A 22,948-nucleotide genomic window follows, 5' to 3' on the forward strand; every position below is an offset into this window, starting at 1 on the left:
ACTATTCTGAAGCATTTTTTTCTTTTGCATATCCACCAAGGTTTAGCAATAGATCAAATCAAGTAAACGAGAGATAAACCTGAATTTAATCCTTTGCCTGTATTAATGATAATTTTAATATTCAATAAATTATGGAACAAGAGATTGTTCAATGTGAAATACAGAAAGAGTTTCATTTGTGTCTTCTTTACATATGTTTGATTTAGTCTTTTAGGTAAATTATAAAGTTTTATAATTTTTAGTGTTTTTCCCCAATGAATTAAATAAAAAAGTTTAATTGACCATTGTCACACCTTTAATAAACTGAGAATGCCTTTCCTTATTTCTTTGATATATATTTCTCTACCTTCACTGTTCCATTTTAGAAGTTCTAACAGTATAGACTTTTTCATTTATATGGCTAATGTTAGATAAAATTAATCCTAAGAAGTCTACATTCTTTCCATTATATAACTAGGTTTAGCAGGCAAGAATTTCAGTGTGGTCTGTTCCAGAGCATGTATATAAACATCTTCAGGGATATATTTAGGAATTTGTTTTCCCTGAACATCACTCAGAGATTTTATAGCAAACTTTAGTGAACTAATCCAGGTTCACTCCAGCATGAACTTGGTGTTCAACAAATATTTGTTGACTTCTCAACCATATTACAATATATAAGAGTATTCGGTAATTTGAAAGCCCACCCCCACCCCTACTGATCTCAATCACATCAAACGGCAATTACTTTTACTATTTAAATTAACTAAGCCTAATAATGCCATTTCCCCCCACCAAATATATTATCCTCATTTAAAAATGAAAGAATTTCATAATTCTGACCAATGAAGTAATATACCTGAGATTATCCCTGGTTTTGGTTAATTGGTTTCTAAGCCAGAAGGTAAATTTTATAAATAGTATAGCATCATGACATAATTTAGAAGTTTTCATTGCAAATTCAGCCATCTCATGCTTATTCAGCATACTCATCTTTTCCCTTGCTGAATAGCCATAAAGGGCATTGCCTACAATCGCTCTGGAAGAATCACTGCAGTCCTAGAGCTAAGCTGTCCATCAAAGCCTGGAGAACCAGCCCCAGCCCACGCCCTGCAGGAGTGTGGGAGCTGGATGGGGGAGGGGAATGGCCAGCAGCTTGAATTCCACCTAGACTACTGAAGAGAAGACCTTACCTTATCTGTTCAGAAGCACATGGTTTAGAAATCTTTCCTCCTGCCTCCCTTCCCCTGAGGACCTGGTTCCAGGTTCACGCTAGACTTTTCTGCATTTTCATTTCATGTCATGGAAACTAGCAAGGAGTTTGTTGTTTTTTTTACAATACTATCTTAACCTATAAATAAACAGATTAATAAATTAACAAATGCTTTATCACCTTAGTTTTTTGTATCATTCAAGGTCATCATATGTGATGCTCCATGGATTAAATGGAGCATGTGATTGTTACCAGTTTTATAAGCAACAATAGTAATGATGAGTCTTCTGGTTTTTTCCCACAGGTTTATATATGCAGCAATAATATTCAAGCTCGACAGCAGGTTATTGAACTTGCCCGTCAATTGAATTTCATTCCCGTTGACTTGGGATCATTATCATCAGCCAGGGAGATTGAAAATTTACCCCTGCGACTGTTTACTCTCTGGAGAGGGCCAGTGGTGGTAGCCATAAGCCTGGCCACATTTTTCTTTCTTTATTCTTTTGTCAGAGATGTGATTCATCCCTATGCTAGAAACCAGCAGAGTGACTTTTATAAGATTCCTATTGAGATTGTGAATAAGACCTTGCCGATAGTTGCCATTACTTTGCTGTCCCTGGTCTACCTGGCAGGTCTCCTGGCAGCTGCTTATCAGCTTTATTATGGCACCAAGTATAGGAGATTTCCACCATGGTTGGAGACCTGGTTACAGTGTAGAAAACAGCTCGGATTATTAAGCTTTTTCTTCGCTTCGGTCCATGTTGCCTACAGCCTCTGCTTACCAATGAGAAGATCGGAGAGATACTTGTTTCTCAACATGGCTTATCAGCAGGTATGGAGCATGTTTGATATTTATCTGATGCTGGTAAAATACTTGATTAGTATAATTTATAAAAACTAAGATTTAAAATAGTGTAAAACTTTACATACTTTGTAATAGAAATGTTGGTATATTTAGGGAGGGGAAAGAATTATTCTTTAAACAAGGTTTTTGCATAGAATTATATGGCTAATTCAGAATAATTTATAGTTAAAACTTCTGTCATCCCTTTCTCTGCAGAATAAAAGCAGAGAAGTGAAGAGTTGGATTTTATTTTCCTTTTTTGTTACAACTGCAGTGATTACTTTCAGCATCAGTTAATTATTTTATAATTGGCCATGTTCCGTGAAATAATAAGGCAGCTTTTAGTAAACACATACAATAAAATTAAGCCTAGTGAAAATATAAAAAAGAATAGCAAGTCAGGATTGCTGGGTTTTGTTATCAAAAAGCAAGAAAGGTACTGGTTCCTCAGGTGAAGCTTTTCTAGCACTTAACTCTTAAAGAAAATCTCAGGGACAGCCTCGTGGATTGGCTTGATGATGGCATAGACTATGATGTTCCTCAACAATTTCCATTCAGTAAATATCAGGGGTTTCATTGAAGCTCTTTGATGTAGCATTTTTCAGTGAAAGTTGAGCACAGTATAACAAACACATGTGTAAGAGCTTTTGCATTTTATAAGGAAACAAAGCATTATGGTCCAAGTGTGTAGCATCCAGTAATTACACTTGTTTCAACAATAAAACCTAAAATAATTTGAAAAAAAATTACTAGATTGATGTTCTTTAAGCCATTTTCTCTAAAAATCACTTCACTTAAATGAATGGTAAGGCTTTGATATCTACTCTACCAGCTTCCTCACCTCCTTCAAGTCTTCCATTTGTTGACAAAAATAATAATCAATAATCAGATTAGAAGAGAGTTTTATCCACACCAAGCTGAAGGCTATAACCTGGGAAACAACCTCTCAGTAACTCTGAGGGGACTGCTCTGAAGAGGCAGGGAAGGAGCCAGAATGTATATGAATTTTTTAGCTAGGAAATAAGTGTGGTCAAACATACATCCTTGATAAAGGATTACTGCTAATCACAAAGAACAGATATTTCAAGTTAATAATTTCAGTGTTTTTCTATGTATTGGAAGATGCAGGAATCTGGGGTCATTGAAATTCTCCCAGAAGTATGCATCTGAACTATCGAGGGGCCAATATTTCATAGCCCAGAAAGCCTCACCCTTCTGTTTTCTTCCTGAATCCTCCTCATGGCCCATTGTGAACTGACAAAGGATCGTGATTAAACCCTTTGTACAACTTGATGGTGGGCAGCATTCTTTTTTTTAATGGTAAAGCTGGATGTACAATGTATGTTTGTACATAAGACAGGCTGTTCTTAGTTATAAAGTTCAAACCAAATCATGTATGAGCCAGAATGTGAGATTTTTTCCCATCAAGTCCTTATCTCCTCAGCAGGGCCTTCATTGGACACTGTTTGACATTCTGCCACCTGCTTCTGACTCAAGCCTGGTACTCCCAGCCTCTCCTACTTCCCCTGCTGTACCTTCTCTTTGTTCAATAGTATTTTCCACCTTCTAACACACTTTGTGTTCTTTATTTCCTGTTCTCTGCCTTCTCGCATCAGAGTGTAAGTTCACAAGAGGAGGAGTCTTCGTCCATTTTGCTCACTGATACATGCCTAATGCCTGGAACTGTGCCTGACACATTGTAGACACTCAAAAAACATACTCATGGAATGAAGGGGTGAATTGGGAGGGCGGGTATTAATAGATAGACACAGGTTGTAGGCTCCAGGTTTACTGGGGTATGCTGTTATTCTGTATTGTTGTATAGATGCCAAATGAGATAGTAAGAACCTTTTCTCCACAGAGGAGCTCTGTGGCTTCTTTCAGAATGTTGGTATTGATTGCTTCAGTGAACTAGTGGCTAAGAAATAGCCTTTCTCTCTTTTGTTTAAACTTCAGGTATGGTTACCTGGTATGGTTCAGGTATGGTTACCTGAACTAAACTTCAGTTTGGTTACCTGGAAGTGGACAAAAAGTAAAGCTGGTATTAAGTTAGAACCTGTTTTCCTTGAATAGATCAAAGCTTCAACCCAAGGAATCCAAACCTTGATTCATACTCTAATTATATTGTTTGCATGTAAACAGACAATTCTAAAAGTAGTTGCTATGCAGAATCCGACATATTCAGAGTTAAAGTCTGGCTTGATTATATGTGCATTATCAATGTAAGGAGAAGACATTTGGAAAAGTACTGAATGAGGCAACTAGACAGTTGAAAAGTATATTAATGAGGTCATTCAAGTAGATAAATATTTGTGCTCCCTAGGGCTTTATCCTCAGGGCAATTTCAACTTCCTGGGGAAAAGAAGGTAAGAAGAAAGAGGTAAATCAACATGTAAATATTTTGTGAGAAAGGAAGGAACAAAGTTTAGAAATCCCCTGCTTGGATTCTAAGTTGAACTAAGGCCAGAATATTCAACCAAGTTGAAACCAACTTTTAAAAGTACTGGAAAACTAACTGCCACTACTTCTTTAGTCTCCCTGTGGAACCAACCACTCAGTATTTCAGTGTTGGGACTCCAGAGTCCATGTCAGCACGATGTATTACAAATGTGTCAACTACCCTTATCACATATGGGTGAGGAAGGAGAGGACCTTAGTCCTCTTTCTGTTTAACTCTCTCTTTTCTTTCCCACACACCTGGAACAAATAGCATCCAGTAATAGGTTCTCCATAACAGTTCATTAAATTGAATTAGTGCAACTTAAATATGTATGTATATGACACATTCTTAGGCCAAGAGTGAACTCTGTGCTGAATCAGTTAATGTTCTACCAAACAAAGGAAATTCACATTTGCTTTCTTGTTAGGTTCATGCAAATATTGAAAACTCTTGGAACGAGGAAGAAGTCTGGAGAATTGAAATGTATATTTCCTTTGGCATAATGAGCCTTGGCTTACTTTCCCTCCTGGCAGTCACCTCTATCCCTTCAGTGAGCAACGCTTTAAACTGGAGGGAATTCAGTTTCATTCAGGTACATGGTGTTTGGTGAGGGGATGGGTGGTACAGAATTTTAACTACAATTAAGTACAATTAAATTTTAAATATGTTCCTTATGAAAGAATGCCCCTGGGACTGCTGTTTATGCAAGTAGCTCGTGGAATATATGCTGCTAGAGGCCAGCTTAGGACCATTCTGGTTTAGTTAATAAAAGACCAGTACAGGACTTTACTGGAAGGTTTTGATAGCACTGCCTACTATGTTATAGATACAGGTTATTTTAAAAAGGAATAGAAAGTGGGAGGCGAGTCAGCTTAGATCAAATTTAATACCAAAGTCAATGTATTATTGGCCAACTCAATGGAGACTTATTTTATATTCTGAGTCATCTTAATCTGTCTAGAAAAGTTTCATTAGTTGTAATTCAAGTGGAGAGAAGCTCAGTCTGAATATTTTAAAGGAAATGTGTATATACACACAAATACAAGCAGTAACAAAACTAGGTTAATGGATTATGACAAGCAGCCAGCTGTATGAATCTTGTTAGTATATGTATTTGGTACATCAGTTGTATACATATGTGTATGAGGGATTTCAAAATAACATTTGTTGTATGATAAGTTAAACATTCACTTTCTCTAGTAATAGCTATTTAATGAATTTGCATATTTTTAAAATATATAATTCAAATTTAGACGCTACCTAAATTATCATAAAACCAGTATTGGTTGTATCCAAATGATTTATAGCACAATATGCAGATGAGTGGCATCTGGTGGTAAACTAACTTTTAGTTGTTTTGGGGTTTTGTTTTTTGCCTATTTGCTTGTGTGTGTGTTTTTTTTAAGTGGTCTAAGAACCTCATTCAGAATAAGGGCCTATCCCTCATCTAAATTAATTTTTACTTTTTGGGGGAAATAAAATGTGAATATTTTTCCAACTGCTAGTTTAATCTCACCTGAAAAGAAATAGAAGGCACTCTGATAAAAGGTGCTGCTGCTGCTGCTAAGTCGCTTCAGTCGTGTCCGACTCTGTGCGACCCCATAGACAGCAGCCCACCAGGCTCCCCTGTCCCTGGGATTCTCCAGGCAAGAACACTGGAGTGGGTTGCCATTTCCTTCTCCAGATAAAAGGTGCTAGACAGGTGCAAAGTATCATGATAAATTTAGATGAGTAATTGCAAGCAGAACAACTTTCTGCTAGAGAGTTCATCCTTCCCCAGTGAAGTTAGACATTACATTATTATGCTGATAGAGTGCTACATTTTGTGTAATATAGACCATTTCTCAAATAAGCAGTTAAACATAATAAAGGGAACCCAAAATGCTGAACTTCTCTATTTTTAAACTGTAAACTTTTTAACAAAATACTCTTATAATCTCATTCAATATGGTCAGTAAAACCATTTGAAATGCTTTTTATGTTACACATTAATACTATAAGATTTTTCATATTTATCTTCAACTATATGTATGTATACCTATGAGTGCTCTTTAGCATTTAATTATATGCATGTGTATATATATATACATGTATTACATATATAATATATGTACTATATTATATATAGTATATATACACTCACATACATTTTAAAAAATATACACAACTGGTAGAAATGTGGATAACCTTTAAAAGAAGTTTTCCAGTTTTTATCAGTATCCTTAAGGAAAAGCCAGATGTTTTGACCAGTAATCCCACTATTAGAAATCAATTCTAAGGAACTAAACCAAAATATAAAAAAGGGCTTAAAGTGATATTATAAAATAGTTGAAGAAGGTAAAAAAACAGTAAATGATCAACAAAAAGGAATGGTTAGGAAAATTATAGCACATCCATTCAGTAGAATACCTTTTAAATTAAACTCATGCTTTCATGTTTAATGACATGAGGAAAAGTTCTAGATGTAATAAATAATCAGAATATTAGAAGATATGCAACTTGGCCTTATTTGTGTAAAAGAGAGTGTGCATATAAATGTAAGAAATATATGAAAATATTAAAATTGTTTAATTCAGTAGATAATAAAGAGTAACTCAATAATTTAAGATAAAGTTGTGTTTTCAAAATATAAACATAGTATATCTGGATGGATTAATTTATGAGTTTGAATAATTTTGCTTCTTATTCTGTTTCTCTTTCTTCTTCCCCTGTCCCAAGTCTACCCTTGGATATGTCGCTCTGCTCATAAGTACTTTCCACGTTTTGATATATGGATGGAAACGAGCTTTTGAAGAAGAGTACTACAGGTTTTATACACCACCAAATTTTGTTCTTGCTCTTGTTTTGCCCTCAATTGTAATTCTGGGCAAGATTGTTTTACTCCTTCCATGTATAAGCCAAAAGCTAAAGAGAATTAAAAAGGGCTGGGAAAAGAGCCAATTTCTAGAAGAAGGTATTGGAGGAACAGTTCCTCATCTCTCACCGGAGAGGGTTACAGTAATGTGATGATAAATGGTGCTCCCTGCTGCTATATGAAGTTCTCCTCATGCCATTATTTTTATGACTTCCTTTATCTTCACTTGCAAGTGCTCTGTCAAACTGCTGTGGGCTGAAACCTGTTCAATGAGATCTCAACTGAATTAATGGTAGAATTTTCTTCAAATTTGTTTTCCCTAATGTCACATTTTGCCAATATAAATGTTTGTAGTCAATTTACGTTGAAACATAGGTATATTTTGTTTTGTACAATTGTAATGCTATTGTTATTTTAATAAACTTTATTCCATAATCAGGCAGAAATATTTGTAGTTAATAGTATAGATACAACATAATGTTAAAAAAAAAAACTGTGCAAACCAGCAGAACTTCAAGTTTTAATATAATGTGATGGATATTTTTTCCTGAAGCTTAAGTAAGATTCTAATTATTATTCAGCTTAAGAAATAGAAATGCATAACATACATTATTTTTAAGAAAGGACACATTAGGTTAGCATCTAGGTAAGAGTATATGTTAACATCCCTATATTTCTTTCATAAGATAGGGTTTGAACCAATGTGATTTGTGAGCAAACACAAAGAGACAAACTGAACTTGAACTTGAAATTATATTTATGATGCATTGTAGAAATGAGATATATACTGGTAATGTGTACCTCATGAAAAGTTTTATTCTTTACCTTGTTGCAGAGCAGTTTTATTTGCATATTAATATACTGACCAGGGAGAAGACAGTAATATATGGCCTCCAAAACTGATTTTTCTAATATAATACAAATCCTGGGAATCTTATAATTATTTCTAGTTAGAGGGAAAGCGTTAAGTTTACATACGAATAGTTGTTTATCAGCTGAGTTTTGCTGTTGCACCTTAGCCAGTCATACTCTGAATGATATAGGATTTTACTGACATTCATTAAGGGATTATAACATGCCAGGCACTGTTCTAAGCACTTTACGTATATTTCCCATACAGTACTTACAACAGCCCCTTGACAGAGGTGATTATCCTCATTTTACATATAAGAATACTGGATGGAGGATAGAAAAGTTAAGTAATTTGCTCAAGGTCATGCCAGAGCTGGTATTCAAGTCCAGGCAGTCATATTTCAGAGGCTATGGTTTTAGCCACTAGGCTGTTTGGCCGCTGCCCCATCCCCATGCATTCCAATCTAGATGCTTCCTCTTTAGTATAAAGGCACTGACATTCTTTATCGTGTGTCATGGGTGTCAAAAGATATGTGAAGATATAATTGTAAATTTATCCTTGCTTGGGGATATAATTCACACTCACCCTAGGAAAGAATCTTGCCTGGGACAGAACCCTAGAGATCAGTGGCAGTCCATACACCTCTTTATGCACCAAGGGACTCCAGTAGAGATAGGACTGTAGTAGTAGTTAACAGCGGAGGTCCTATAGAGTCCTAAAAAGTCCCTGTATATTTGGTCATCTCTTTCTCTCTTCTTGAGACGTCCTCCTGCATACTCAGCCATTCATTATGGAGCAGTTTGCAACTATGAAGGATATTTAGATGAGTGGGTTAATTATGAATCTACTCTAGAGACATAGAATCATACAAATTATTCATGAATTTTTTCAGTACTGACATTACACATTAAAATTGCATTTTGTTCATACTTTGGTTAGAAAGTCCTACATTTTTCCCCCTATTTGCTCTTTCTTTATTAAAAGAGAAAGTTGCAAACAAGATACAATGATATGTATTCCTCTTCCTGAAATTTTAACATTTTAAAACTTACCCAGTAAGGTTCTACTGAAACCAGCTGCCAAAAAGAAAAGGACTTTTATTCAGTAGAAGCTACCTTTCCCACCAATGGCTCACTCCCTATCACCAAATCATGTCAGTTTGGTAAACTGCTCATGATTCTCTGATATTCTCTCCTTGGTGAATTTTAGTAACTTGTACTTTTTAATTGAGCTTTTCATTTTAATTGTAGCCTTTCCATCTTGATAATCATTTACTTGTTAGTTCTCAGCAGGAATTCAGTGGGGTGATAACTTCAAGGTAATATCTATAAACTATATAGTGGACTTGTGAAATTAACTACATATTTGTAATAATTTCTTGTCCCTTCAGTTTCACTCCATTTAAGCCACGCTTTCACCAGTTAATGTGAAAATACAGTGAAATAGTTTTAAAACTTAGACTACTATTGAAGTATATTTATATTGTTGCATGTATATATTAATTAGCTAATAAGATAAAATTATCACTATTACAGATAAATGGGGCCTTTGAAAATATGAAAAAGCAAAGTTTATGAAGTGTATGTAAGATGTAACCATTTGTTTGAAATGGTAATATCTTCTTTTGCGTACTACAAAGCTGACATAATTTTGAAGTTTTAGAATATAATATGTGCATGCTCAGTCACTAAGCCATGTCCAACTCTTTGCAACCCCATGGACTATAGCCTAACAGGCTCCTCTGTTCATGAGATTTCCCAGGCAAAAATACTGGAGTGGGTTACCATTTCCTTCTCCAGGGGATCTTTCCAACCCATGGATCCAACATTGGCAGGTGGATTCTTTACCACTGATCCACCAGGGAAACCCAAGTGTAATATGTTCATTATAATTCTAAATGTTTAAAAGCTTTTCTAAAAGTGGAAAAATACTGACTTTTAATTGCTTTACTTAAATAACTTTTAACTGCTTTATTTTACTACTTCCTACCTGATTACTTTTCTTAATCATCATTTCTCATAATCATTCTTTAGAAATCATTACTCTGACCTCAGACGTATGACTGAATTTTGCTCTTGCTAGATGTGAGAAAGTAGTGGGAACTTTAAAGTAGGAGGCTTGTTTTCCTAAACTATATTTTGAGAAGTGTCCCTGAGAAAATTATAAGAATGTAGAAAATATATCTAGTTCTGAAAGTGAAAGTCGCTCAGTTGTTTCTGACTCTTTGCGACCCCATGGACTATGGAGTCCATGGATTTCTCCAGACCAGAACACAGGAGTGGGTAGCTTTCCCTTCTCCAGGGGATCTTCTCCACCCAGGTATTGAACCCAGGTCTCCCACATAACAGGCGTATTCTTTACCAGCTGAGCCACATGGGAAGCCCTAGTTTTAATCCTATGCAAAATAATTTATTTTTTTCCTAAGAGGGAATTAATTATTGGACTGAATCATGCTACCTAGCTTTTATGCGCAGATTTCATATGTCTCCTCTATTAAGGATATTTAAAATCATGTTTAAATAGGAATATATTCATGTTAGCATATATTTTTCAAAGCATATATAGAAATTAGCCTAGATTGTCTACAGGTAGAGGTTTTTATTTAAATTTTGAAATATTTTAAAGTATGAATAAATTATATTTATAGGTATTTATCAGAGATAATTATTTTGTGCTATATATGGGATTGGTTAGTGAGCTCCAATGCTAAACTACCTGATTAATTTCTTATAAATTAGCATAATTTTGAGTTGATTAAGGGATTTTACTTTCAAAATTAATTTGCTAATAGTAGCCTAACATATATTCATTCTTACAGTGAAATTATGAAAATTATTTGTGTAAAAGGGCTTTTGAGACTATATCATATCCAATTTTTTATTGTTTATCTCTTAGTAATGTGATAGAATCTTAATTATTTTTAATTGCCTTTTTAAAATATAAATTTATTTATTTTAATTGGAGGCTAATTACTTTACAATATTGTATTGGTTTTGCCATACATTGACATGAATCTGCCACAGGTGTACATTGCCATTAAACTATTTCATAAAAAATTCTGTACATAGAGGTTCCCCCTGCCAAAAAGTTTTTATTTATGAAATTTAAAGTTTCTTATGTGATATTTTAAACAAAGTGCCATCAGTGTAATTCATAAATATTTCTTTAGGAATACTATGAACACTGAACCTGTGTCAATCTATAAAATCTCTATGTTGAAATAAGTATTTAAACAGCCTAAATTGTTTCATTGAAATTATTTTATAAGTTCATGACTTAAAGTAGTGTAACACGTAGTATAATAACCCGAGCCTGGTGTTAAGATTTATATTTGTGATGTGTTGTCCTAAAAATGAGCTGCTCCACCCTCAGTTGTTCATAAGCCACTAAAGCAAATTCTGATACATACTCATTATATGTAATTGCTCTAAATGAAACTGTAATGATTTTAGTGGAAACAATTTGTTCATACTTTTGAACAGTGAATTTTATAGAAACAAATAGCTTCTTCAATTTTGTTTTAAGCAAACTTCTAAAGTGCTAATATTCAGAGATTCTGTCAATATGTTACCAAAAAACATTTAATTTAGCTGAATACATGTACACACCATAGTCTCCCCTACCATGGTTTCATTTTCTGTGATTTCAGTTACTCACAATCAACTGTGGTTTGAAAATATTAGATGGAAAATTCTAAAAATAAACAGTTCATAACTTTTAAATCGTGTGCCATTCTGAATAGCATGGTGAGATCTTGGGTGTTCCCACTCCAGCTGGCCTAGGACGTGAATCAGCCCTCTGTTCAGTATGTCCTTCCCTTAGTTACTTGGTAGCTGTCTTGGTTATCAGATTGGCTGTTGTGGTATTGTAGTGCATGTAATTCTTATTTTACTTAATAATGGCCCCAGAGTACAAGGGTAGTGATGCTAGGAATTCAGATATGTCAAAAGGAAGTTGTAAAGTGTCCCCTCTAAGTGAAATGGTGAAAGTTTTTGACTTAATAAGGAAAGAAAAAAAATTGTATCTTGAGGTTGCTAGGATATATGGTAAGAATGAATCTCCTATCTATGAAATTGTGAAGAAGGAAAAAGAAATTCATGCTAGTTTTACATTGCACTTCATACTACGAAAGTTATACAGTGTGTGACAAGTGCTTAGTTAAGATGGAAAAGACATTATATACAATAAGAGATTTTGAGAGAGACAGACTACATTCACTTTTGCTACAGTACTTTGTTATAATCTTCCTATTTTATTATTTGTATTTTGTTGTAATATCTTACTGTGCCTAATTTATAAATTAAACTCTGTCACAGGTATGTGTGTATAGGGGGAAGAAACATAGTATATATAGAGTTTGGAACTATTAGTGGCTTCAGGCATCCACTGGGGGGTCTTGAAACATCCCCTGTGGATAAGGGGAGGGCTACTGAACAGATTTTTTTTTTTTTAACTTCCCAAATCATTGGATTAACATCATGCAGTCATCCAAAATTAGGGCGGACTATTTGGATTCTCCCAATGGCTAGATGAGCTAATATAAATGACCAAAGCAGGTGTTTTTTTAATGATTTCCAAATTGCCAACTTCAAGGATGATTCTTTTATTTTCTTTAAAGGTCTTTCATAGTTTTGCAGATACTGCGTCTGAAGGGGGACTGGAATTGTCTCCCTGTGTCTAGTTACCCTGCTTTAAAAGCTGCTGCCCATCACATTCAACAGCCCTCGCAGTTAAGTCTTCATTTGTGACTGAGTGTGGACCAGTGAGTGTAGAGGTGCAAATAAGTGAATTCTTAGAAGTCTCTTCAAAGAAAAGCAGCATGTGTTCCTTTATCTTAATCCTCTGTCTTGCTGCCAAAACTGTCGTATAATAGGAACTCTTGCAAATATCCAAGAAGACCAAGACTAAATCCTAAGGAGGGCATGTTAGAAATTAAAAAGGTTTTGACTGCTTCACTACTTTTACTGCCTTTTCCTGTATTTAATTCATTGTAAATTTGGGTTTCTTTATATGAAATCAAAATTAATCCATCCTGGCCTTCAGTTCTTTATTACAATACCGTATAACACTGTTTGAATAAACTAGATTGCACTAATTCTTATGTTTAAAAGTTTTTAAAGGATAGTGTGCAGTTCACATTAGAATTGATTTTCCATTGTTAATTAATTCTACTCATTTTCCTGCTTTTATCTTTCATTGAGTATTTTGTATCTGCTTAGAAAATACTGTCTTCTTTATAACTGTGTAATAGATATTTGATAAAACTCCATAATCTCCAAAATACCATTATCAAATTATATGCTATGTTTTTATATCATTCTCATAGATCTGCCTTATAAACATCTAAATAAAAATGTACTATTTAATGTGATTTAATTTCTTTTTTGAAATGTTATGTACAAATGGATTTTTCTTTCTTACTGAATAATCATTCCGATATTTGATGGAAGCCATCTATACTTTGCTGGCTGTTTCTTTTTAGAAGCATCCAGAAAGCATTCATGTAATTGTTTTGTGTTTGGGGGGAGTTTTGTTTGCTTTTATCAAAGCAGACATGTAGAAAAACATCCATCTAATGAGATGGTATTCTTAAAAGTATTTCACTTCACTAGCATTTATTAAGTATCTTTAAACTAGGACTGAACACAGTATTCAAGCTATAGTCTATAGATCCTGATAGCAGGAACTCTGTCTTACTACTATATTCCTTTGTTGTGTCCTACTCTTTGTGATCCCATGGACTGCAGCACATCAAGCTTCCTGTCCTTCACCATCTCCTGGAGTTTGCTCAAACTCATGTCCATTGAATCAGTGATGCCACCCAACCATCTCATCCTCTGTCATCCCCTTCTCCTGCCTTCAGTCTTTCCTAGCATCAGGGTCTTTTTTAATGACCCTGATGGCCAAAGTACTGGAGCTTCAGCGTCAACATCAGTCCTTCCAATAAATATTCAGGGTTGATTTCCTTTAGGATTGACTGGTTTGATCTCCGTGCAGTCCAAGTGACTCTCAAGAGTCTTCTCAGTTTGAAAGCATCAATTCTTGGCGCTCAGCCTTCTTTATGGTCCAACTCTCACATCCATACATGACTACTGGAAAAACCATAGCTTTGACTATATGGACCTCTGTTGGCAACTGTATTTCTAGTGTCTAGTAAAATACGGTCCTGCAGAAACCAATGAGATAGTATGACTTGCCTCATTTTTACAGACAATTATGTTATTTATCAGCCAATTTCTATGTAGCCATGCCTGCATCCTCCTGCCCACACCCTCCCCATCACCATCTCAGCTTCCTATTTTGCCTCCTGGCCAGTGGTTAGAGCTGCCCTATGGGCCCAGAGAGGAGTCATTGCTATTGCTGTCAGTGCCACCATCACCCCCACCACACTGTCGTACTGATATTCGTGCCTGTGCACAAGATCTGTGGAGGTTCTGGCTCCCTCTGCAGATGCCTGGAAATGTGTGGGTATTAATATCCTGAGAGTAGAGTTCAGATAAAATACAGGACACTCAATCAAATTTGAACTGCAGAGAAACAACAAATAAGTGTAATTCTGTTACAAATACTGCATGGCTTTTCACCTTTAAATCTGGCAACCCTACTTCAAGGGTGAACTTTGATCAGAGTTGAAGCATAAGAGGGTGCTAGTAGGTAAGTTCTCCCTTCATTTCCCCAGATGGACTGTTCCAAAGTTCAATAATTCACAAGGCCTCCATGAAAATATCCTAAAAGACCGAGCACTTATAACTCCATTGTTCAAAAGCTATGGCACCTCAGTAACACCTATATTTGTACATCCTCCTCCACTGCCTGCCTCACTTCCATCTTTTCCTCCCTCTGCTTAGCAGAGACAGTGCCCGCCCCCAACCAACTGGCAGAAGGGGAATGTTTCTTGTTTGTTTGTGGAAGACTCTAGGGAACCTAGGCTAGCACCCTAATTTTGGTAGTAGATTCTTCAAATGGAAAAAAAATATGAAATGATGATTTTTACAAAGTCAGGCATAGGGCTCTGCAGACTCAAAATCCAGATTGGTTGAGAACCTTGAGTGGATACATCTCCCAGGGATGGATTCACACTGATAAATGTACAGTGATAGATTGTTAAGTCAGAAATATCTGAGAAATACCTGGACTTCCCTGGTGGCTCAGATGGTGAAGAATCTGCCTGCAATGCAAGAGATGTGGGTTTGATCCCTGGGTTAGGAAGATCCCCTGGAGAAGGGAATGTCTACGCACTGCAGTATTCTTGTCTGGAGAACTCCATAGACAGAGGAGCCATTGAGAAATATCAATGTCCTAAAGGCAAAGAAACTGATATTGCCTCAACTAAGCACATTCTACTCTTCAATCTGTTCTTTACAAGAATTCTAATTATAGTCCAAAGGATGTCGGGATCAATTACAGGCTAAATTATGTCCCCCTAAAATTCACATTGAAGTCCTAACCCCTAGTACCTCAGAATAACTACATTTGGAGAAAGGGTCTTTAAAGAAGTAGTTAAGGTAAAATGAGGTCATAGTGGTGGGCCCTAATCCAACATGACTGGCATCATTATAAGAACAGTAAGAGTAGATAAAGATACAGAGGGAAGACCATGTGATGACAAAGGGAGAAGCCAAGGAGAAAGGCCTCAGAATGAAACCAATCTTGGACACCTTGATCTTGGACTTCTAGCTTCCAGACTGTGAAGAAAAAAAATTTCTGTTGCGTAAGCCACTTAGTTTGCTGTATTGGTTCCCACAGCCTTCAAAGACTAAAACATGGTTCATAGAATCAGAACAAGTCAAGTTAGTTACAGAAATGGGTAATTAACGTCACTAGAATAAGCTTGTCCGATTAGTCCTACTCCACAACAAAGACAGTTCTCTCCTGGGGTTACTATAACCTCCCACCATGTAAACACAATAAATAGCTTTTAGTTCTAAAAGTTCAAGAACATTTTCAGTTCATGGAACTATGAACTGGAACTACGTCATGGAGCTGAAGCTTTGATCAGATAAAAGTCACTCTTTATAAGTTAATACCATTTATTTCATTGCCCCACTAAACATGAATAGCTCTTGCAGCTTCCCATTTAAAAATCACTTGCAATTTGGATTATTAGTACACTTCATTAGAATGGTTGACAACCAAACAATGGTTGACTTTGTTTTTATGTTCCATGTACTTATTACTTAGTATCAAATTGAATGATTCTGTTAGAAGGAGGTAATTACTTTTGTTTCTTTTTTATGCTTTGTTTCTACAACACTCAACTTGAAAGATTTTTGAAAACAGGACAATAGATTAAATTTCAGCTTGTATGTATTTTTTCTGTTACATAATTCCCCTACAGGGAACTATAATCACACTTCCCATGTGCTATAAAATTTTTCTGTTTAAAATAAATTACTCTCAGAAAGAAATAATACTTGTGTGAACATTTAGAACACTTGGCACTATGTTATTGACTACCAGATTCATATATAATCTAAATATTAATTAGAAATATTCTTAATTCATGCTAGTGAATAATTAAAATTTTCCTAAATATTGTTAATTAGGGTGCAAACAACTATCAAGAAAAAATCAGAAGAAGAATATTTATTTCCTAATATTACATTTAAGTTAAAAATATATTTAGCTTTCAATGTTACTTTTAAAAATGGTGCATAGTTCAAAAAATTATTAAAACTTGGAGTTAATCTTTAAGTCTACAGCAGCTTTTAAGAAATTATAATTTGTAATTCAACAGAAATGTTAAATTCTGCTGAATTGTTACCAGAGTGAAGTATTTTTATTCTCTGTGTATGTCATCTCTCATACATTTCTCTACTATTAATTTATCTTTTTGTGAAATAATTTACCATTTCGGTAGTTAGCCATTTAACCCCACATCCTTCTGGGTTCTGCTGTCATAAAAATGTCTTTTGTGTTCTTAACAGTTTTTAGAAATCGATACTAAAGAAGGATCCATGGGCCTTCCCTGGCAGAACAGTGGTTAAGACTCTGCTTCCAGTGCAGGGGTTAAGGATGCTGGGGGCGGTTAGGGTACAGTGTGGGGTTAGGGACATGGACCCTGACTTGGATGAAAACCCAGGGGTAACATTACAGTTAACCCTCTGTATCCAAGGTTCCATATCCATGGATTAAATCCACCAGTTTGTGTGGGACCGTAGTCTGTATTTATCGAAAAAAAATCTGCTTGTGAGTGGAACCTGCAGTTCAAACCTGTGTTCTTCAAGGATCAACTGTACATGCAAACCCTTGAACCCTACCCCTACTTACTAAAGCAGACCCTGGAAATGGGGCTCAGAAGTCTTTTAATTAGCTCTCTGGACAATTCTCATGCACATTAAGTTTTGAGAAATACTTCTCTAAACACTATGCCAAAGGCTTGGGGTGTAAAAACCTGGGTAAGTAACTTTCCTTGTTTTAAAAAATCTCAGTCTAGCAGGGAGTCTGCTGAGCCAGTAAATACCATTAAATGTGTGGAGAGTACAAAAACAGAATGACAGACAAAGCAGCACCTAAAATAGCAGAGTATATAGAGAAGGTTTCCTAGAAAAGGTCCCAGGAACTGAGCTTCATAAGGAGTTAGACATTGGAGGACAGTCACGGGTACAAAAGAAGCAAAGGTAATGCCCGAGGAAGTTTGGCACCTGTGTACAAGTGAAGTAATTCAGTCCATATGGCTTGAGCATGGGGTGACTGAGGATTCTATTCTGGTTGCTTCTCACCTGTCAAAAGATAAAAATCATTAAAGCAAAAAGAAAAAATTGCAGTTAGATCTATTAACTTCCCAGTAATGGACTCACTGATGGAGAAAAGTCAAAAGTTTTTAAGTGCTAGAAAGGGGGAGTTCGTGGGATTTGTGCTAATTAAGGATGGGAAACTGGTACTCTGGATATGGGACAGAATGAATATATAGGTTGGTACACAACTGGTTAAAATAAAAATCCTATTGTTCATTTTTTAGAAAAACGTCTTCAGTTAAGTCCAGTTAGAAGAGTTTGGTTTCCCAGGGCCAGTGAGGTTTATGGACTCTCATCACCTTCAGTCTATTGTGCTAAATCACAAAAGTCAGCTGATATCTCCTAGGTAAGCTCACTTTAAGTGGAAAATTTTCCTTGGCGATCCCTTTTCTTCATCCTTCCTCATCTTGAGGTGCCAGAATGAGCACAGAGAGGATTGCAAGTCATTGGATTATCAGCTTTCCAAGCACCATTTTAGGCTTTGGTGCCATTCTCACAGGATTCCAGTCTGTTTATCTAAGTGGTTTCAGTCTCCTCTTGATGTAGTATACTTACACAGTAATTAAGGTTACGTTAACAATACAGTTCACACACCCTTTGCACTTTCTCGGGTTAATAGCAACCTTAGACCTACTGAACCACCTCTGGGTGTGAGGCCTGAGAGGAGCTCTAAAAGCACCAATGAGTAGCTGTAAAGATTAAAAAAAAAAAAAAAGAATGCTGAAAATGAAGCTAGGGAGTTTCAAGAAAGGGTGAGTGGTCAACAGTGTAAAATACTATAGACAAGTATACACCAAGATGCTGCTGCTGCTGCGTAGCTTCAGTCGTGTCTGACTCTGTGCGACCCTATAGACGGCAGCCCACCAGGCTCCCCTGTCCCTGGGATTCTCCAGGCTAGAACACTGGAGTGGGTTGCCATTTCCTTCTCCGATGCATGAAAGTGAAAAGTGAAAATGAAGTCGTTCAGTCGTGTCTGACTCTTAGTGACCCCATGGACTGCAGCCCACCAGGCTCCTCCGTCCATGGGATTTTCCAGGCAAGAGTACTGGAGTGGGGTGCCATTGCCTTCTCTGACACCAAGATGAGGACATGAAAATGTACACAGTCTTTGACCACAAGTGGTGGTAACCTCAGTAAGGGCAGTTTCCGAGGACTGGGGTTAAACAGAATTGAGGAAACAGGGACTGGAAGTGTGCAGTACTCTTTCAAAGAAACTTGGTTTCTTTGGCTGTGACTCACATCAAGTGCTGCCAAGCACAATCTAGGTTTTCCATTTCTATTTGTAGAGCCAGAAATGTCATATAGATCATCTTGCTTATTATGTGCCAAGCACCACTTTACAAAACCATCATCTTATTCAGTCCCCTCACAGCAATCCTATTGATGAGAAAAGTGAAAAAGTTATGAGAAAAGTGGAGTTTCCAGGGGTTAACTTGCTCTAAATTCAACGATTTTACTCGAAGGCCTTCCAGCATTGTGTACAATGCTTTGGTGCTCACTAAAGTACAGAAGAGGTAAAAGGCTAGGGAATGTAGGTAACACTGGTCTCTTCTTAGGGATGAGATAAACTGCTCAGCTTCCAGTATTAGCATTCTATCTTTCATCATTCCTGCATCCCACATCCACCACCGGCCCATTCTTGTTTTAAGAAGGCCCAGCGCAAACTACAAAGATTGAGACACACAAGCCAAGGTAACACTCCACCGTTACCTACTGAGGTCTTCGCCCCTCTTCCCTCTGGAACGCATGCAAACCTAGCCCCTCCAGAATTTAGGATGTAGATAAGGGTTTGGGGTAATTTGGATCCTCCGGCTTCCGTAGGAGCCCTTTTTGCAGCTTCTGGCTCCTCCCCTAGCAACGCTTTAGCTTGTTAGCAACTTGCAAGCCTGAAAGCGGCAAGGTGTGCGGGTGGGCGGCAGGGGCGGGATGCCAGTGGCATCGCGGCAGCAGAGGCCACGGGCGGACCCCCGGGACCTTTCGCGACTCTAGCCGCTCTTGGGCGGCTTTCACTTTTCGGTAGTGGATCCTTTTTCTGTCTCGCGGCTGCGGGCACAGTGTAGGAAGGAAGGAGACGCACCCATCCCTCGCTCCACAGCCACAGCCATGTCCAGAGCGGAGGCTGCGGAGCCGGCCGAGGCCCCGGAGCCCAGCAGCAGGATCAAGTTCAGCAGCCCTCGCCAAATCCCGATAGTCGGAGTGGTGACGGAGGATGAGGAAGTGCAGGTATGGCCAGGTGTCTGTGCTTTGGAGGGTGTCAAGGACTGGGCGGGGTTTGAAATCTGGGGGCGGGAACGATGCCTGGAGGCAGCGAGAGCGGAAGTGGGGGCCCGAGTGGAAACCAGGGCAGCCCACGGGACGGAGGTTCCAAGCGCAAAGCTGATCCTTCGAACTGCGCTGCCTGCGAGGGGAGTTGGTTGTCGTCAATCAACCTGTCTGGGGACTTGTGTCTCGAGGTCCTCCTGAGTCCTCCCAGAGCGTCCCAGTAAATTGAGTAGCCGAGGTTTGGAGACTTGGCTTCGAAAAGTGTGAGGCGACGAAAGGCCTGAGAGGGAGGGAAACATTCTTAGCGAAAATTTGATTTGCATTAGGCTTTTATACGTAGAACCCTGTTATCGTGTGCTGTTCTTGATACAGGGGTAAATCCTCACGTGTTTGAATTTGCTGCTACCAAAACCTGCATCTGGAGGGGAGGAAAATACTATTAAAATTAGAAATTAAACAACATTTTTATATGAAATTGGAATCTAGTTTGGGAGGGCGTTGGAGAGAATTGGAATTGAATAGAATTGATTTTATTGTGCTCGTATATTTTGGTTTTTACTTTTTGTCATACAAAACTAATTCTAATTTCTGTTGAGAAATTTCACTTCAGAACCCTGTGGATCTGTAGCAGGGGTCTTTAGAAACTCCAAGCTGTTTGTTTCATACTAGGGTTCCATTGCTCCTCCCCAGAGAGCCATGATCAAGCCTAATATTAATGTGAATTCTACAGAGGAATCCTGCACTACCTCCTCACACTGATGGTGTGGGGCCACTCTGGGAATTCCTGTTGAGGCCTCACAATGCTCAGGCTGCGTCAGGAACCCTGTCTCCTGTGCCCACATCCTGGAGCCTTGGAGAGTTCCTCAGGAGCAGTTGGTTGACTGGGGACCTCTCCTGTGGTGGGAATAGGGTTGCACCCTCTGAAGATAGACAGACATTTAACTTATGGAGCAGCAACACTTTTGCATGAAGAGGAGCAGGTGTTGAGGGAATTTACCTAATCGATTTTGTGGAAGTAGTGCAGTCCAGGCAGGGAGAAGAATTTTGAGGAGCAACAGATGTCCTTTCACTCCCAAGGCTGCAAGGGGGCTCAACGCTACCACTGTTCTCCCAGGCACCTGGCAAAACTGAGAAGTAGGTGAATTTGGCATCTGATGGCTTTCATTCCTCCTTTACTTGGTATTACAAAAGGGGGTGGGGTGCGAAGTTATAGGAGGCAGGCAACCATGGGTTAAGAAGGAGAAAAAGGGGGAAATACTTTTAACAGACCGTTGCCAATATAGTCCACAACATATCAAGTAATGCAGAACAAGCATACCTGTGTATATATGTGTATATTTTCTCCCTTCCCTTTCCCTTTCTTTTTTTCCTTTTCTTTCATTACTATCTCTTCTTATAGAGCCTAGGATTCTTCTCCAGGTAGAAATCAGTTTGTATTGATTAAAGTTCCTACCCTGTTAATAACTGCTTCAAGAAGGCAGTTTAGCTGGGTACTGTAGATTTTCTCAATCATAATCCCCAGTGTGGAGCCTGGGACTCTTAAAAACCTCCCTCAAATGATTTTTGGCCTCGAAACCTCTGAACTAGATGCATGTAAGGTCTTTGCCATCCTCAGTGTGTCAGGTCTACTTCTCTGTCCTGTTTGCAGGGTTTCCTAATGCGTAACCTGTACTTTATCTCTACCACACAGTCTGCTTAGAGCTACCTCTGTGAGGGCAGAAACCTTCTCTGTTATTTTTTCTGTAGTGTCCCTATTATCCCCCAGTAGCAACCAGCACAACACCTGGTACACAGGAGGGGATATTAACTGTGTGTGGAAGTGCCCCCTATTATCCCCCAGTAGCAACCAGCACAACACCTGGTACACAGGAGGGGATATTAACTGTGTGTGGAAGTGCCCCCTATTATCCCCCAGTAGCAACCAGCACAACACCTGGTACACAGGAGGGGATATTAACTGTGTGTGGAAGTGCCCCCTATTATCCCCCAGTAGCAACCAGCACAACACCTGGTACACAGGAGGGGATATTAACTGTGTGTGGAAGTGCCCCCTATTATCCCCCAGTAGCAACCAGCACAACACCTGGTACACAGGAGGGGATATTAACTGTGTGTGGAAGTGCCCCCTATTATCCCCCAGTAGCAACCAGCACAACACCTGGTACACAGGAGGGGATATTAACTGTGTGTGGAAGTGTCCCCTATTATCCCCCAGTAGCAACCAGCACAACACCTGGTACACAGCGGGGATATTAACTATGTGTGGACTGAATGTCCTCCCCTGTTTTTGGAATTTAAATCTTACCCTACCTTCAGGTCCTACCTTTCCACCATAAAGTATCCCCAATAGGAAGCACTTCCCATTCATTTTCACACTTACAGACCTTCTTCTCATAAATGGGTATAGTCCCCAGCCTGAATCACACAGTTTCTTACCTAATGATCTCTTGTTTTATATTTGTTACTATTTCATTAGTCTTGTTTTGTCTCTCCCATTAGCGTATGGTGCCAGAGAAGGCAATGGCACCCCACTTCAGTACTCTTGCCTGGAAGATCCCATAGATGGAGGAGCCTGGTGGGCTACAGTCTATGGGGTTGCTGAGAGTCGGACATGACTGAGCGACTTCACTTTCACTTTTCACTTTCATGCATTGGAGAAGGAAATGGCAACCCACTCCAGTGTTCTTGCCTGGAGAATCCCAGGGATGGAGGAGCCTGGTGGGCTGCCATCTATGGGGTCGCACAGAGTCGGACACGACTGAAGTG

At 38.1% G+C, this 22,948-nt stretch overlaps 2 protein-coding genes across 2 annotated transcripts in view; both read left to right on the forward strand.

The window, feature by feature from the left end:
• The window catches only part of STEAP2 (STEAP family member 2, metalloreductase), a 25,686-nt gene extending 17,910 nt beyond the window's left edge, over positions 1 to 7,776 (forward strand). Inside the window, exons 3-5 of the mRNA XM_010829005.1 lie at positions 1,497 to 2,024; positions 4,904 to 5,068; positions 7,195 to 7,776. Of these exons, the coding sequence (XP_010827307.1) occupies positions 1,497 to 2,024; positions 4,904 to 5,068; positions 7,195 to 7,482 (981 nt within the window). The 3' untranslated portion in view covers positions 7,483 to 7,776. The remainder of the gene's footprint in view (positions 1 to 1,496; positions 2,025 to 4,903; positions 5,069 to 7,194) is intronic.
• Positions 7,777 to 19,800: 12,024 nt separating this feature from the next.
• Positions 19,801 to 22,948, forward strand: part of CFAP69 (cilia and flagella associated protein 69) — a 62,165-nt gene continuing 59,017 nt past the window's right edge. Inside the window, exon 1 of the mRNA XM_010829006.1 lies at positions 19,801 to 20,143. Coding sequence (XP_010827308.1) covers positions 20,024 to 20,143 — 120 coding nt within the window. The 5' untranslated portion in view covers positions 19,801 to 20,023. The remainder of the gene's footprint in view (positions 20,144 to 22,948) is intronic.

The sequence above is a fragment of the Bison bison genome, unplaced genomic scaffold (assembly GCF_000754665.1).
Source record: "Bison bison bison isolate TAMUID 2011002044 unplaced genomic scaffold, Bison_UMD1.0 scf7180017864499, whole genome shotgun sequence".
NCBI classification, from domain to species: Eukaryota; Metazoa; Chordata; class Mammalia; order Artiodactyla; family Bovidae; genus Bison; species Bison bison.